Source organism: Ranitomeya variabilis, chromosome 2 (genome assembly GCF_051348905.1).
Source record: "Ranitomeya variabilis isolate aRanVar5 chromosome 2, aRanVar5.hap1, whole genome shotgun sequence".
NCBI lineage: Eukaryota > Metazoa > Chordata > Amphibia > Anura > Dendrobatidae > Ranitomeya > Ranitomeya variabilis.
Window position 1 is genome coordinate 223,463,460 of NC_135233.1, and position 18,209 is coordinate 223,481,668.

The window sequence follows — 18,209 nt, forward strand, 5'->3', positions numbered from 1 at the left end:
CAGAAGCACCGTGTGTCACAGATGAATATGGAGAGGGAGGACTTCAGTGGAAGGTGACTTCCCGCAAATTGCTATGAATGGCGCCAGCACATTCCTCAGCTGACACCCTACGGCAATGGCCAGGATCGGTATTCGCATCAATTGCAGCCGTTTAAGCCCTTAGATACCTCTCTCGATAGTGACAGTGGGATATAAATGGTAGGGAGGGAGATCCTTCTTTAAACCTATTGGCACCCGAGATGAAGTAATGGAGGTGGGGGGAGAGCCAGCTACGGTGGCCTGTAGGGTACTGCCTTAAGCAGAATCTAACGGGCGAAGCGTCTGTGTAAAACTGACAAGTCTAATATCCCGTAGTACAGAAGTATTGCAGGATATTCATTCAGCAGTCGGGCAAGTAAAAGTCCAATTTAGGAACTTAGTAAAAAAAAAAAAAATCTAAATGGATACAAGGGATTGTTACAATTTTACGATTATTATTTTCAATTACAGCAAGCAGAGGTTTTGAAAATGAAGAAACTGATAAAGTACATTGGAAACTTGTATAACTTCATCTTACGGAAAAACATCTATTTGCCGGAAATGTAATAATGCAGATACTATTGAGACTGGTGGTGATAATCACTCCTGCACAGCCCCACTCTTCTGTACGCCCCCTACTCCTGCACAGCCCCACTCTTCTGTGCGCCCCCTACTCCTGCACAGCCCCACTCTCCTGTGCGCCCCCTTCTGCACGGCCCCCCTCTCCTGTGCGCCCCCTTCTCCTGTGCGCCCCCTTCTCCTGCACAGCCCCTTCTCCTGCACAGCCCCTCTCACTCTGCTAAATATCTTAAAACCATATTTACGTTGGGAAAAATAGTGTCCGTTCCCATGAAATGTAAAACTAGCTCATCCCAGCAATACTAATCCTCTTTAGGGCAGCTGTTGTGTACTCCCACGTTCAGTCCGTAGATGGCGCTACGAGCGCTGCCAATGTCTGTGTCATATGACTGGTCCGTAACTGTAGAGCTATGTGACAAAACTCCTTATTGTGAACTGCGCCTTAACCCCTTGCTGCCGCAGTGAGTTTGGACTTCATGGTTTATTTACTTCTTCCTTTTCCCAACAACCTTATTTTTTTGTTTTCTCTCTTACGTCACCTTGTGGACTTTTTTTTATTTGTGGGATGAGGTTTTTATTTTTTAAAATAGATTAAAAAAAATGTTTACAATATAAAGATCATAGAGATCTCAAATATTGACTTAACGTGCAAACAATACAATAAAATAAATACTTTTATACATTTTTTAAAAAATTGGACTGACAGCCCATTAAATAGACAAAGAAACAGAAAAACACTATAAACATATATACAGAAGGTGCAGAAGTAATGCCTCGCTCACCCTATTGGACACCTAATTACTCAGTCATTGACTTTAAGCGGAGATTGGCACCCTATATGGTGGACACTGGCACCCCCGCTTATCAGTGGCCTGCTTTGGAGTACCCTAGTGTGTCCTAATCTACCATAGGGGGTGCCAAAGTGTCTCGGGGGTGTCACGTCCCCCTGGAAGACCTGGAGTTAGATGGTCGGGTAATTGCAGGTCATCTTTAGAGATGGTGTGATTTGTGTCCCATATTAAATGGATTATCTTCTGGTGCTGAAGAGGTTAACGACCCTTTTTTTTTAAAACATATTTTTATTAAACAGTAAGGGTAATACATGGAAATTACGTTACTGTAAGCAGTACACATATGTATTTTACTTTTTAAATTTTTAAACCCCAAACCCAACTCCCACATCCCCTCCCCCCCAACCTTAGAGACCTGACAAAAACCACCCCAGTTTGCTACATCGTACATAGTTATACAAGAAAAGGAAGATGACTTGTCGGTATTGCCCCCGAGAGGGCAGAGAACCCAGGAACAGAAACAGAGTCACTTAAATCACGTTGATTCGAGCCACGGATTCCACAACCTGCTGAAAAGGTCCATCTTCTTTCTCTTAAGGTAAATGCTCCTCTCCAGAGCGATAATGTGATCCACTTGCGTCATAAAGTCTCTTCTCGTTGGTGGCTCTTCCCTAATCCAGAATTTAGCAATCAGCTTTCGCGCAATAAACAGCAATCTAGCAATAACCATTTTGTACAGATTACCAGTTACAATCTCCTCTACGTAGCCCAAAACACATACCAAAGGGTCCCGTGGCATAGAGCAGTTATATGTCAATCCCACCTTATTCAGTACCACAATCCAAAAGGAGGACAGCCTGGGGCATTGCCACATCATATGGAGGATGCCCACCTCGGATTGTGAGCACCTAGGGCATTCCGAATTAGGTCTCAGACCAGCTTTGAATAACATGTCCGGAGTTCTGTAAGCCCTATGGATAACAAATAATTGTGACAACCTCCCAGGCTCACTCATCGAGATCTTGGGCACATACTCCAATATTGAGTCCCAACAATTGTTGTCAATCACCCCCAGGTCAGCCTCCCATTTTGCCCTGGCTCTAATAGGGTGCCCCTCTAGGAAAGAGAATAGAAGAAATTCTGAACGACCCTTTCTATGCTGGTCAGAAACATGCAGCTCCATTCCAGCTGCTTCTGATCTGGTCATTACTTCTTCCTATAAAAACTGGCCAGACCTTTTCTCTGCCTGTGAAAGATTTGTCTTCCTTTGCTGAGTGCTAAAGCTAAGTGGTTGGAGTAGAGTTCACAGACGCACAAAGAGGACTTTTACTCAATGTTTAGCGTTAGGACCGGCAAAAATGTAAGGACGCTTGACTTGGGTTGCCGGCTTACGTATTGAGGCCCCAATATGAAATAATACCTTACATACATTGATATGTGGGTTTTTTTGCACTTTATCTTGCAGGGCGCAGGCGGACCAAGATGGCTCTGTAAACTGTAGGCCTCTATTCACACAGCATGAATTTTGTAGCACTGGGCAGCCCGCCTGTATGTGCGTTAGTAATAGGCTGTAGACCAGATGCTCTGCATTGCTTGTGTGAACAATGCCACATACAGAATATTATCGTTTATCTTTCTGTGCACTAATGCCAAACAACCAATACTGGATTGAAAGTGGTTGTTTCATCGGTATTTTTTGCACCTGTGTTGTTGCCATCATTTATCGGGTCCGATGCGCCCTGCTGGTGCATTTGTTTGGAGGCTTCAGCAGTTAACCATCTCTGCTTTTTTCTCTGTGATTTTTTTTGTCAATTTTCTGGAGGATTTTTAAGTCCCCTTTGTGCATCTAAGAGCACAGGGTGCCAGTGGCAAATTTGCCAATCCTGGTGTTCTGTTGCAAATGCCAAGCGTCCTGCACGGTGTTGGGGTGTGAGCACAACCCCATCTGTGGACGTCGGGCATGCAGACCATCCTCATGGAGTCAGTTTCTAACAGTTTGTGCAGACACATGCACATTTGTGGCCTGCTGAAGGTCATTTTGCAGGGCTCTGGCAGTGCTCCTCCTTTTCCTCCTTGCACAAAGGCTGAGGTAGCGGTCCTGCTGCTGGGTTGTTGCCCTCCTACAGCCCCCTCCACATCTCCTAGTGTACTGGCCTGTCTCCTGGTAACGCCTCCAGCCTCTGGACACTACGCTGACAGACACAGCAAACCTTCTTGCCACAGCTCGCATTGATGTGCCATCCTGGATGAGCTGCACTACCTGAGCCACTTATGTGGGTTGTAGAGTCCGTCTCATGCTACCACGAGTGTGAAAACACAACCAACATTCAAAACTGACCAAAACATCAGCCAGAAAGCATTGGTACTGAGATGTGGTCTGTGGTCCCCACCTGCAGAACCACTCTTTTATTGAGCGTGTCTTGATAATTGCCAATAATTTCCATCTGTTGTCTATTCCATTTGCACAACAGCGTGTGAAATTGATTGTCAAACAGAGTTGCTTCCTAAGTGGACAGTTTGATTTCACAGAAGTTTGATTTACTTAGAGTTATATTCTGTTGTTTAAGTCTTTCCTTTATTTTTTTGAGCAGTGTATATTCCACCTTGGGACTTTGAAAATCCTTGAGACTTATCGCTCATACTTTTTTATAGCAATTTATTATTCCAGCTTGATTCTACTAAATGTAGTGAGGTGGTGGAACTAAACATCGTTAGAACCCCAGCTACCATATGAACATACTGGAATACTGTGATCTTGCCCAGAACAGATTATTAGGTGACAAAAGAAGTTTCTTCCATATGTATAACCACGTAGATGCTATGTATGGTATTGACTGAGGCATCTAAGGTGTTAAATGGCCAGGATTGGAGTCATCTCTGATCCCTGCCACCATTGCATGTTGGTGTTATCTCTGTCTCACCATCGCAAATGCAACTGGTTTTATTTCTTGGCTCCCTTAGTCTTCTGTTTGGAGCTCATTGAGTAGTTTGCCTGCTCCTAGCTAGCCACAAAAGTAGCTTTAGCCCCCTCTGGAGGAAGAGAAACAATATACTGTATACTTCCTCAGGTGTATATAATATATTACAGTTTAGACAAAGATATTCTATATATGTTACAACTGACACTCTCTATCTGTAATGGTTAGCACTTTAAATCTGCATATAACCTCCAATTCCAACTGGTCATCTTCATGACTCGGAGTTTCGCCTGACTCTGCTTCTTCAAGGTACGTAGCACTTCCTGTTTAAAAAAACACTCATGATTTGCACATTTGATTGTATAAAACCATTATTACAAATTAATTCCACACTAATAAAACATTTATGTGCATGAACAATAATATTTTACTTTTTCAAAATGAATCTATTAAAATCATTTTTTGTCATTTTTTGTTTTTAGATTTTTTTTTATATATAATGTTGCTTTAAGCTCGGATTTGTCCCTGTACTTTGCTATCTATGGATAAGGACTTGTCCACTTTAACTTCTTGCAGTGATGAAATGAATCATAAATCCGTGACAAAATAATTAGCAGATCCTTAAATATATTCGGGTAAACTATACATTTTTGAAGAACTTCCTTTTCAAGTTCCTACAGGCCGACGTTACACCACTACTATTTATGTCAAATTCCATAACTGTGACAGCAAATAGATCCTTGATGTGATATGCAAAAATGTCGGAAAGTCGAGCAATCCACCCAAACATTTTATAAGCATCATTATCGTTGTTGGCACAAGTTTTGGTGATACAATAAATCTGATAGAGAAGTAAGCCAGGTGAATAACTGCTCACCTGTGATGAACCGTGTATCCAAGGTAATAAGTAGAACAACAACAAATAATCCCAATTAATTAATTTTTAGAGGTGTTGGAACATATTTACTAATACTGGTATTTCTTAATTTGCTCCAAGTGTATGAAAATTTGTCCATAAAAAATGTGTTCAAAAATAACATTTATGGAAGGGCGTAGATTTGTGCCAAATTCCTAAATGATGCGTTAATTAAGTTTTATATATATCTTTATAGATGTTTGCTCATATTTACTAATATTGGTATTTCTTAATTTGCGCCAAATGTATGAAAATGTGTCCGTAAAAAATTTGTGCGAAAATATAATTTATGAGAGGGCCAAAATTGACCACATTATTTGCCTTTTTTAATTATTAAATTCAGAGATGATGTCGTCAACTTCAAATCTGTGCCCATTTTCCCAGGCATATTTGGAAAATGGTTAGATAAAGTTGCTCATTTTTGTGCAATTTGTGAAAAATTCAAATGTGGGTCATAAGTTTAAATAATAACATAAAAACTTGCTACCTGCAGCAACCACTAGAGGGAGCTCATTGTATATTATTTTAATATTAGGGTCAATGTATTACCAGTATGCAGAAAGCTCCCCCTAGTGGTGACTGCAGACAGCTAGAATTTTATCATGTAACTATAGACCGTGTCTGTGCAAAGAATTTGAAGGTCTATCAGAAAATAAAGCTCCAAATCTTTATCTCTGGTCGTCTTTTAATTGCCCACATAAAAAACTTGATGAGATCCTACATAATACTTTATTTGTAAGACGCTCCCTTATACCAAATCAGCTCCCGTACTGTCACTTTCTAGACAGTATTCCGATTGGGATAATTCCATGGTTGGTAGACCCTACATATGAGGACATATATGGACTCTGGGCATCTCTTCCAGAAGCCCCAATTTCTCAATTTCTATCAAATAAAGTACCTTGCAAAGATAATTGGCCAATCAAAGCCACAAAACAACCTACTAACTTCCTCCAAAAATATCACATATGCCGTATTTTGACGAATTTTAGAACCAAGGTGAGTCAATCATCAGATTGGCTTTGGCTCGATTTACTAGTGAAGTTGAAATCCCCAATCACCAAACTGGTTTCTAAACTTTACGCAAACCTTCTCAAAAGCCCAACTCAATTTAAGCCTTTATATCTCTCCTCTTGGGAAACGGAGTTGGGGGTGACATTGTCCGCCCAGGAAACCCAACAGGTGCTTGCCAACTCTCACGGGTTCTCCAGGTGTATCCTACTACAAGAGAATTCATTTAAAATCCTATCTAGGTGGTACCGAACCCCAGAAAAGCTGTTTCATTGGGGACTGGTGGATTCCCCGCTGTGTTGGAGATGCTCTCGATCCGTGGGTTCCTTAGCTCACATTTTCTGGTTCTGTTTGGAACTAAAGCAATTCTGGACAGACATAAACAAATCTCTCCATAGTATGGGCCTAATGGATCGAGACCTAGCTCCTCAAGATGTTTTGCTTTCCCTCCCTTCCTCCTCCTTTAACCCAAAGAAACACGGCTTACTACCCATCCTATTAGCAGCTGCAAAACATTTGATTTCAATGCACTGGAGAAAAACAACCCCTCCATCGTTCAACGAATGAACCCTTAAAGTTCAAGACCTTTATCGCTTGGAGGAATTATCCAGTTGGGAGACACGAACCCACGAGAAGTTTAGTGCCTCTTGGCTGCCTTGGGTTTCTTTTTCATCCCCCACTCCTAGTTCTAGGATAAGAAATCTAAATTGAAGTCTGTTCCTTCAAATTCCCTACCAATAGTTCCTTCTATTCCCCCTAACTCGAATTTTAGTGTCAAGACGCAATGACCGACCCGCCGCCATGTTCGCAACAATTTTTTGCACATTGCCTACATTCCTCCTCTTCAATTTGATAACAACTTTACTTGCGATATTTTAGTCCTTCCTGTCACACCTACTAGCCTTACAAATTCTCTTATATAGTTCATATTGATACCTAAGGCTAGTTTCTATAGTCCTGAAATGTTTGTTTTTTCTGTTTTTGTATGCTCAACTGTTATTATTATCTAACGAGTATATATTGTTAATACAGTCTCTCTTGATTGTTTTATGAACTTATTATACAGCAACAAACCATCTGTATTTCTGTCACGAGAGCTTATGTTTGTTATAACATGTTTTTCTTATGTTTATTGAAAACTTAAATAAAGAATTTCAAAAAAAAAAAAAAGAAAATAAAGCTCCAATCGCTATAGAGTTACATTAATTTTTTTTTTCCAGGAACAGCACCACTCTTGTTTATTGGCTGTGTCTGGTATTACAGCTTATCTCTATTCATGTGAATAGCACTATTTTCTAATCTCAGACCAACTCTTTAAATTTCTGTCTTAAATATCCAGAATCTTTCACAAGGATACTTGGTTTCGGGAGTGCAGAATCAAGGATGGGTGCAATTCAATGTGTTTTCCAGACCAAGTAACGTAGCTTATCATGGGCACCTGAAACCCAAAACCCCCGGCCCCTCATCACTGATGAACCCTCCAGAGGAGACTGATAAGGAGGGACCGCTGCCAGCTCGCTGGATTCTCTCACCTCACTCTCTCCTTAGAGAGAGTCTTTGTTTCGCCTCTTTTCTCAGAAATTTCTAGAGAGAGATAACCTTTGTTCCAATCTCCTCTTTATGCCAGAACTTCAACAGATTGAGAAACGCCAAAATACCTGAGTATGTCCCTTATTACGACAAGTCGGCTGAAGTGCCTCTCACCGCCTCGGTAAGGATGTGACTATGCAAGGTGCAAGTGGCTTGATATGTCTGCTCAAGTAGAAGGGGCTACGGAAAGTCATATCTGGCATATGAAATGTTAATTTTAGTGTAAACGGTATTGTCCCTCTGATATATGATGTATGGACAAAATTGACAGCTCGTTGTCATTGAGAAATATCCCAACGCGCTCTGACGCTGCCCAGTCAGTGCTGACTCTGCATGGAAACGCCCCTTTAAAAAATGAAAAGGAAACACAATGTTTGCTTTCCTCTTGTGTAGTGGTGGCGACTATCAATATAAAGGGATTAGCTGCTCTGTATAATCAATTTTCAAGAAGGATCATTTGCTCATTAGCTGATTAAAGAGTATTCACTTTCTGAACAGCTCCTCCGCAGGAGGCATAAAGCATTACAGGAGGCCTATTGAAAGCCTTGAGCCTTCCGTGTTGAGTCCTCCAGAGCTGGACTTGTTCTTTGTAGCCCTTCTCCGCGCTGCACTCATTATACTATAACGTCTTTTCAAGTTTCCAAGTAAAAATAATTAATTACGAAGACGGAGTACATCATGAAGGAATTTAAATCACAATTTTAACCCTGGAGCCATCAGGGTGTAACCAACCTTATAGTCCCATCAGTATAAGATAGGAAAATACTGTATGTCCTAAAGATCTGACGCTACAAGCCATGACACGTAGGTGACCAAATTAAGAAATTAAAGTTGAGCAAGTGATCTAAAATTCTGAAAGTGAGATCAAACAATACGAAGACCAAGGTTCCTCATCCAGCAGCTCATGATCCAAATGTGCCACCAGTTTCCTTCTGAGGTTGTTGGCATCTGCAGATATCCTTAAAGGGGTATTCCAGCCTAAATCGTATAAAGCATCTACAGGATACATAATAAACGGTAGATCGGCCCACCCTGATCACCAGAAAGGAAGACCACACTCTTTAATTCCCCCCAGTTCTAAAGACCGAAGACTCAAGAATTTGCCCTACCTATCCATTCAAAGTCTATGACGCTGACAGGCTGGGGCAGGCGGGTGCCCCCCATAATCAAAGGGGTTGTCCGCCTTTGGGTCCTTATTTTTTATTAAATGCATATATTTGGGGCTAAAAGTAATCTCTTCAATCGGATTTCTTTACAAAATTTGCAGTTTTGCTTTCGCAGACTCGTTTTCCTGCAAGTTCTACCGTGATATGGACAGTGGTCATAAATCAGCTGAGAGGAGCTCAGAAAAAGTCAGATAAAAGAGATACAAACTGCCCGTCAGACCTTCTTAGTAGGCCGACTGGCGGAATCCCAGTTAACTCATTCTGCAACACCGAGGCTAAAGATGGCAAACAGTGCAACATTTTTAATGAAACCCAAGTGAAAAAAATATATATATATTTTAGCCCCAATTATATGTTTTTAAGTAAAAAAAAAAATGGCACCAAAAGGTTGTTCTGGATTTTTATATTAAGGACCAATCCATAGAAATGGTCAGGGTCCGAAACTTCAGAATGTTTGGTCTATCTGGAAGAATGGTGGCCGGAGAAGAAAAGGTGATCGATACCATGTGAGACCATTCATGTGCGGGGGCTTTTCATCCATGGAGGGGGCTCACTCATGAGTTTGATCACTGCCATGAGTACAGAATGGGATCTAAACCTCCTCCAAGAGCAACTTCTCCCGATGATCCAGGAGCAATGTGGTGACGATGCTTTTTCCAGGAAGATGGAGACCATGTCATAAGGCAAAAGTGATAACTTAGTGACTCGGGGAACAAAACATTGACATTTTGGGTCCATGGCCCGGACACTACCCAGATCTCAATCCTACTGAGAAACTGATCATTCCTCAAAAACTATCGAATGGACACAGAAATTGTGATAACTACAAGCTCTGATTGGACAAGAAAGGGCGGTCATCAGCCGGGATTTGTCCCAGAAGCCGATATCCAGCCTCCAGGACGAAGGGCAGAAGTCTGGAGAAATAAGGCTACTTTCACACTAGCGTTAACTGCATTACGTTTCAAAACGTCTTTTTTCAGAAAAAACGCATCCAGCAAAACTTTTTGCTGGATGCGTTTTTTTCCCATAGACTTGTATTGGCGACGTATGGCGACGGATTGGCATACGTCGTGTACGTTTTACGACGGATGCGTCGAAATTTGGCGACACGTCGTCTCAAAAAAACGTAGATTGTAACGTTTTTTGTCTCCGCCTAAAAAACGTGTCGCGACGCATCCTGCGGCATACGTCGTTGGCTGCAATGGAAGCCTATGAGCGACGGATGCGTCGGGACACGTCGTACGACGCAATGCAGCGCTGCAATACGTTTTTTTTACACTGAGCATGCTCAGAAGAAGTATTTTGTTGCCAATTGGTCAGACACCCCCAAATCTATATAAACCTGGCCTGGGCCTTGAACCCCACATATGCCAGCAAGACACAGAGAAGCAAAGAAGCCTGCCAGCAAGAGCCAGCCTGCCACAAGACCCCAGCCAAGCACAAGACCCCAGCCAGCCTGTCACAAGACTGCAGCCAGCCTGCCACAAGACTCCAGCCATCCTGCCACAAGACTCCAGCCATCCTGCCACAAGACTCCAGACATCCTGCTACAAGACTCCAGCCACCATAGCCAGTGTGAGTATTGCAATTTTAGTGTGCATCTGTGTGCCTGTGCATTTCTGTGTGTATGAGGTACTACTGACTACAGCAAGAGCTTAAAACCTGAAGAGAACCTGAGGCCTGCCATCGTCCTGCACCAGCCAGTGCCATGCTAGAGTCCAGATCCACCATGATGCCAGCCACTGTGAAGACCTGCTGCTTCAGCCAAAGGATTGTCAGCCTTTTGTATGTGTGTGTGTGTATGCGTCTTCTGATTGGTTTCACCTTTCTGCCTTTGTTGTACATATGTGTATTTGCATAAAGCTATGTGCGTGCATGTGTATGTGTGCATTTTTGGACGGCTGTGTGCTTTTGTACCATGTGCCTGCACCATATTATGCCTTTGCCAATTTTATGCCTGTTCATGTGGGAGGGTATGTGTCCATGTGCAGGATTGCATCAGGATGTGGTCAGGATTTTCCATCAGTATTTGTACGCCAAAACCAGGAGTGGGTGATAAAAGCAAAAGTGTGCCTGTTTTCGTATTATACTTTACCTAATTTTTACACTCCTGGTTTTGGCTTACAAATACTGATGGGAAATCCTGCCCAAATTCTGATGCGATCCTGAATGTGGACACATACCATGCATGTTTTTTGGGTACGTCTTGTTGATGGCATGTGCATTTGTCCATGCTGTATAATTGGTTATTTGCCTTTTTCTGATGTATTGACTGTATAGTGGTCTGTGCAGCATGTGGTTTAAATTTTTTTTTTTTTTTTTTTTTTTTTTTTTTAAATCTGATGTGTTTTTTAAAAAAGTCTAGCGGTGTGCAGCTTGTGGTTTGAATGTGTGAGTGTGGGGTTTTTCTATTTAATAAAAGTGTTGAATTTTTTTTTATTACAGTTATAACCATTTGCAGTTGAAGTACTTGTATTTAAAATAAAGAGCATGTCAGCTCCTTGTGATTTTTAAAAAAAAAAGTGCAAAAAAAAAATTATAATAAAATGTTTATTAAAAAAATGTCCGTAGTATTATTTCATAAAGGTAAATTTAAAACTGGTGTATGTACCAATGGTTACACATGCAATACAGGGTTGGTTGAGGGCTCATTTTTTTTAATAAAGGTTAACCTGTAAAGTATTTTTTTTTTTTTTGGGGGGGGGGAGAGGTTATTTATTTTAAATAAAATGTGTCAAATATATTTTTTCATGGTGTTAACATTAAAAAATTTTGTTTTTTGGGACATGGAAATGAATGGTATAACGTGCAACTTTTTGGGGGGGTTTTGGTGTTCACCTGTATGAACATTTCTGACATCATTTTAGTAGGGTGTTTATCATTGAACATTACCTAGTTCAGGGGGTGGTCTAACTATAGATCCATTATACATATAACAGATAAACCAGGACCGCAGCCGCTGCCCACCAGGACACAGCCGCTGCCCACCAGGACCACAGCTAAAGAGCTAGAAGTAAGTTTTGAAGACCCCAATCTGCTACTTCAATGTGTCGAGCAGATTGCAAGTGTGTCTTTAACTTACAGAACCACCAGGACACAGCCGCTGCCCACCAGGACACAGCCGCTGCCCACCAGGACACAGCCACTGCCCACCAGGACACAGCCGCTGCCCACCAGGACCACAGCTAAAGAGCTAGAAGTAAGTTTTGAAGACCCCAATCTGCTACTTCAATGTGTCGAGCAGATTGCAAGTGTGTCTTTAACTTACAGAACCACCAGGACACAGCCGCTGCCCACCAGGACACAGCCGCTGCCCACCAGGACACAGCCACTGCCCACCAGGACACAGCCGCTGCCCACCAGGACACAGCCACTGCCCACCAGGACCACAAAACGATGTCCTCTTCTGACAGCCCTCCTCCACAGCAACAGCGTGTATCGGTAAGTTAACACAAAATTTTTTTTTTTTTTTAAATTTCTTTAAATTAAATTTTTATGGATAACTACATGCATACATTATGTTTCAACAGGAAGCTGAATCAGATGAGGAGCTGTCAGAAGGGGGCGAGACGGGTGGAGAGATGCAAGTGGAGGAGGAACCAAGTGTAAGTAGTGGTGAAACAGTTGCTTCGCACATCACACTGCACCATACACAAAACAGATTACTAAACACCTGCCTACCTTAACTGAGAATTTGTTTCCTTCATTTCAGGCTGCTGCTGCTGCTCCTGCTGCTGCCGCTGAAGGCTCTCCCAGACAGTCCCAGAGTCGGCGGACTCGTCGCCACGGTCGGCCATCAGTGAGTTTTTTTTTTGGGGGGGAGGGGGATTCTATTGGTACTTTAGTATTTCAGTGTACTAATTTGTTTGTTTTCCTTTTTTTTTTTTTTTTTGACACAGGCTTCACAGCGTGCTCCCGCAGAAGAGGAGGATGATGATGATGACATTGACATCGATTGTCTCATCGAGGAGGTTCGCGAGCGGGAGCCGCTGTGGAACATGGCTGACCGCAGGCATGCTGATACCGGTGTCACCCGTCGGCTCTGGGACGAAGTGTGTCGCAACCTGTTTCCAAGGCGGGAGAGCCTTCATCCTCAGCAGCAGAGCAAACTAGGTAAGTATTCACTTTCCAGTGATGTTTTGAGCTGACTGTAATGTATTGCATTTACCAATTTTTGGTTTTTTCTTTTGATTCTTGTCTTCACAGTTGGAAAGATTAGGAAGCGGTGGCGGTCACTGAGGGATCGCTTTAAGAGGGAATTCAATGATGAGATGAAGGCCCCGAGTGGCTCTGCAGGAAGGAAGAGGAGCAAATATAAATATGGCCAGGCCCTCTCCTTCCTGAGGCGAACAATGCTAAGCAGAGTGTAAGTATTCTACAGCCCACTAATAACCATGTTAACCTGTCTACTTAGTTTGCTTTCAGTCAGGGCTTTTTCATTCCAATGTATTAATTTCATTTGTTTTTTCTTTCACAGCACCTTCTCCAGCCACCGGGCGCCTGCATCTTCCTCTGCGCCCTCTGGAGCGATCCCTCCTGAGTCCGCCACTGAGGGCCACGTCGGTAGGCCCCACACCTCTGTCCCCTCCTCTGACCCCTCTGTCCTCTCCTCTGACCCCTCTGTCCCCTCCACTTCATCCGCCCCAAGCAGTGGAGCATTATTGCAGGCTTCATTGCTCGCATCTGATGCTGAACAGTTAGCGTTCCCTTTACCCCACCCCTCTGATCCTGCCACCTCGACACCACCATTAGGTTCGTGGCGGCAGCGCCAGAGGGGTCAGGAAAGGAGCTATGCTCCTGAGTTCTTACACCTGAATGCATCCTTCCAAGGCTCTTTCAAAATTTTGGGAGAGCAAGTGACTGCTGGTTTCAACATGGTGCAATCACGCATCAGTGAAACAAGCCAGGAAACCAGCAGTCGCTTGGATAGGCTGCATTCAGCTGTAAGTCCCGATCCGGCCAACCTTTTTTTCCAATCCATGCTCATGAGCATGGAGAAGCTTTCTTTTGAGCAACAGATGCGGGTAATGAATACCTGCCATAATGCTGCACTGCAGGCCATTAATGAATCGACCCACACACCTCACCGCACCTCCACTCCAATTCCACACCAGGCCCCATTTCCACACCATACCCCCCATTACCAAACCCAGCCCCAATACCCACACCAGCAGCATTACCAAACCCAGCTCCAATCCCCACACCAGCACCATTACCAAACCCCACGCCACTCCCACTACCCTACCCAGTCACAATACCCGACCCAGTCCCCACAACAATCCCGGCCCCTAGACCAAATTACTTCCCCAATGTTTTCCTTACTGAACTTTTCTCTTCCACCTACCCCAACACCACCCCCCTCTGGTCAGCCTCTTGGTTTAACCCCCACTTCCACTGCACCCCAAACAAGTAGGGTTTCCCCACCTATCGACGTGGTCCAACCTTCCGGCACATCCTCCTCTCATATCTCCACCCAACACTTTGAAAATTTGTAAAGTGTGTAAATAAGATTCTAAAAAATGTTCTAATTTTTCTATAAAAATGTTGGAAAATATATATATATTTTTTTTGCAAAACAAAAAAAAAAAAAAAAAAAAAGTTAAAATAAAATTCGGATTACAATTCTACTCTTTGTGTGTGTGTGGATTTATTAAGGTAATATAATAAAAAAAGGTTTAATAAAAACAAACACCAGACATGTAAAGGGTATAACATAATGGTTTTACTAGCAAGAAAACCACGCTTTTGGGCCTTTTTTTGGGGGGGGGGGCAGAAACACTTTTTTTACATAACCAAAACACATGGGAAACAGGTTACACATGGGAAACAGGTTACACAATCATGTCTTGCCACGGGATCCGCCCGACAGGTGAGACAAAATAATCGGCAAACTGGTCCCTCATCCTTGTAACTGAACTTGTAGAGCGAACCGAGCTGCTGCGGTAGTCCCACAAGGTGGTCTCCAACTCTTCATCATCCAAAGAAACGGGCTCCTTTGACAGGACAAAGTTGTGGAGCACCACACAGGCTTTAACTACCTCGTCTATAGTTGTTGTTTTCAGCTTGATAGCCGTCAGCAGAACTCGCCACTTCGCCGTCAATATGCCAAAGGAACACTCCACTACTCTTCGTGCTCTAGTAAGCCGGTAATTAAAGACCCGCTTGGTATGGTTTAAGTTCCGGCTACTGTACGGTTTCAGTAGGTGCAGCGACAGTTGAAAGGCTTCATCACCTACAAAGACATATTCCAGGGCTGGGTCATTTGTTCCTGGCAGTGGTCTGGCTGGCGGGAAATCGTAGCTCTCTCCATAAAGGCAACGACCCATCGGAGAGTTTTTAAACACTTGCGAATCGTTGGACCGTCCATACGCTCCGATGTCCACGGCAAGGAACCTGCAGTTGGCGTCTGCAATAGCCATAAGGACGATGGAGAAATACTTCTTATAATTATAATACTCCGATCCTGTTCCTGCCGGTTTCGCAATCCTTATGTGTTTCCCGTCAACTGCACCCACACAATTAGGGAAATTGCAAATTTGCTGAAACTCTTCAGCACTTCGCAACCAGATTTCCGTGGATGGTTGGGGGATATACTCTGGTTGCAAAGTGGTCCAAACAGCCCGACATGTGTCCTTCACTATTCCAGAGATAGTTGAAATGCCCAGCCTGAACTGATAATGGAGCGAAGTCATAGATTCACCCGTAGCTAGGAAACTTTATAAAAAAAAAAAAAAAAAAAATGTTAAAAATTGTTTGTCTGTGCAATTTTTTATAATATGGCACTGTTAATTTTTTTTAAAATGACAGGAGACCCAATAAAACCAGCATGAATCCGGTGTAAAAAAAACAGTGGAATGTCCGCCAAGAAAACCCAAATTACATGCTGCAGAAAATAGTGCGCAATATGTCAGCGCAGTATTGTCTGCAGCATGTAATATAACATTCAAAATGACCAATGACAGGAAAAAAGCAGTTGCATGTCATCAAACCCAAAAAACCCCAAAAAAAAAAAACTGCAGAAAATGCAACGCAATATTTCAGCGCAGTATTTTCTGCAGTCTGTTATCTAACATTCAATATGAGCAATGACATTTAAATAAAGCAGTTGAATGTCCGCCAAGAAAACACAAACTACATGCTGCAGAAAATAGTGCGCAATATGTCAGCGCAGTATTGTCTGCAGCATGTAATATAACATTCAAAATGACCAATGACAGGAAAAAAGCAGTTGCATGTCATCAAACCCAAAAAAAACAAAAAAAAAAAAAACTGCAGAAAATGCAACGCAATATTTCAGCACAGTATTTTCTGCAGTCTGTTAACATTCAATATCAGCAATGACATTTAAATAAAGCAGTTGAATGTCCGCCAAGAAAACCAAAACTACATGCTGCAGAAAATAGTGCGCAATATGCCAGCGCAGTATTTTCTGCAGCATGTAATATAACATTCAATATCAGCAATGAAATAAAAAAAAGAGGCTTACCGCAGGGTCACCATCAGCCGCTCCGCCGGTGTGATGGCAAGCCTCATCCTTGTATCCTGTCTTCGGATGACATCCTCCAGTTTTGCAAGCAAAAAATCAAAATGTTCAATCCTCATCCGCACGTAGTTGTGGAATTTGTGTGGATTGTGCCGCAACTCCAGGTACAGAGTGGACTGGACACCCCGGGTCATCCGTAGTTGATTAATCGGATGAATCCACATTCGTCTTCGTCTCCGTTGCTGCAGAAGCATCCTACGCCTTTCCGCTGCCGCCTCCTTCTCCCGCACTATGATATCCAGGCGATTTGTCTCAAAGATAACGTCGGTAACCAAACTAGCAATCCTCCCAAGAACACCTTCCATCGCTGCCACAAAACTAAAACCCACAAAGATGGGCTGTAAATACAGTACTATATAGTTTTTCAAATTTTCCAGTAGCCAATCAAATTTTGGGAGCCTCCCCTTTTAAAAACGGATCCGTCGGAAAAACGGATACAACGGATGGTAAAACGTATGCAACGTATGCAACGCATCCAGTATTTTCGACGGAAACGTTTAGCGGATTTGCGACGGATCCGTCGAAATGCTGGATGCGTGGCATACGTTTGTCACCGTTTTTCAATTTTTTGACGCATCCGTTTTTTCGGCAAAAAAACGGATTTGCGACGTAATGCAGTAAACGCTAGTGTGAAACTAGCCTAAGAGTCAGAACTAGAAATATGGAGTCTTTACAAAAGCTTCATGTATTTGTCAATAAACCTATAAAAACTTATGGAATGTTTATACTTGTCCTTCGGTAACCATAGAAACACCCAACTACAAGATCAAAAAAACACTGGAGCAGCAAAATCAAAATTTGTGTCGGACTCAAAACTTTTTGGCCACGACTGTAGATGGTTCCATGCCAATGGGGCATCTCAGTACCCCATTCCCAGGAGTTGGACCCCCGCTGATCTCCAACTTATCCATCCTTGTGCTATTAATTGCAACCCTTTTAAATTATACTGTGTGTACCCTAGAGTGGCTGTTGAAAAATAGAAGTGATCCCACAAAAAATTTTTTTTTATAAACACCCAAAAACACCCCCCCAAGAAACATGCCATGTATAGGGATTATTGTACCGCCGTGTAAAAGTCTTAGGTGGAGATGCCTTTTAAGTCTTAGTACGCCATAGCTGTGGATCCTCCGCTTGGGGTGAGCGGGGGACTATAATACATTCATGTATATATTTTTTTTCTATGAGGAATCTCTACCTGTGTAATATTTCACGTGCATCATCATTCACAGCGCCCTCCGGCAGCGTGATAAATAGGTGTCTTGTGCCGTGATTGGTCGGACGGGACATATTTCATATTTCCTAACACGTATAGCTTCCACAGATATTAATAGGAAAGTGATATGTAGCAGAGGATGTCAGCAAGATTTGTGATACCAGTTCCCCCCTCGCTCCCTATGTGCTGACAGCCCTGCAGGCTACATTGCCTTCACCTAGCTACATTCATCTTTTTTGGGGGGCATTTTTTTATTTTTATTTTTTTTTGCTCCCGGGAGCTGGATCTGAAGACAACCTGGCCGCAAGCACCGTGATTGTAAGCAATATCACTTGCTGTTCCTTTGACAGTATGTCCCACCCAGCGAGTTATTCCCCCCCCCCCCTCCACCTTTCCAGTCCTCGGTCTCAAAGGAGGGGGCAGGTGCTGGAGGAATGAATAGGAGAGAATATTTTTTTGGCAGC

General features: G+C 42.8%; 2 protein-coding genes across 2 annotated transcripts in view; one reads left to right on the top strand and one right to left on the bottom strand.

Moving 5' to 3' along the window:
• Positions 1-18,209, bottom strand: part of PFKFB1 (6-phosphofructo-2-kinase/fructose-2,6-biphosphatase 1) — a 724,603-nt gene that overhangs the window by 388,993 nt on the left and 317,401 nt on the right. The window lies entirely within an intron of this gene.
• On the top strand, positions 12,300-14,502 carry LOC143805011 (uncharacterized). Its single transcript, XM_077283742.1, has 6 exons — positions 12,300-12,430; positions 12,520-12,594; positions 12,702-12,788; positions 12,889-13,102; positions 13,196-13,355; positions 13,467-14,502. Exons 1-6 carry the CDS (start codon positions 12,386-12,388, stop codon positions 14,482-14,484), a joined length of 1,599 nt encoding a protein of 532 aa, XP_077139857.1. The 5' UTR covers positions 12,300-12,385; the 3' UTR covers positions 14,485-14,502.

Bases quoted from the DNA above. Each gene is read 5' to 3' on its own strand.
- LOC143805011 (XM_077283742.1), top strand. From the start codon at position 12,386: ATGTCCTCTTCTGACAGCCCTCCTCCACAGCAACAGCGTGTATCG. The intron at 12,431-12,519 runs GTAAGTTAACAC...ATGTTTCAACAG, and splicing joins CACAGCAACAGCGTGTATCG to GAAGCTGAATCAGATGAGGA. The intron at 13,356-13,466 runs GTAAGTATTCTA...TTTCTTTCACAG, and splicing joins CGAACAATGCTAAGCAGAGT to CACCTTCTCCAGCCACCGGG.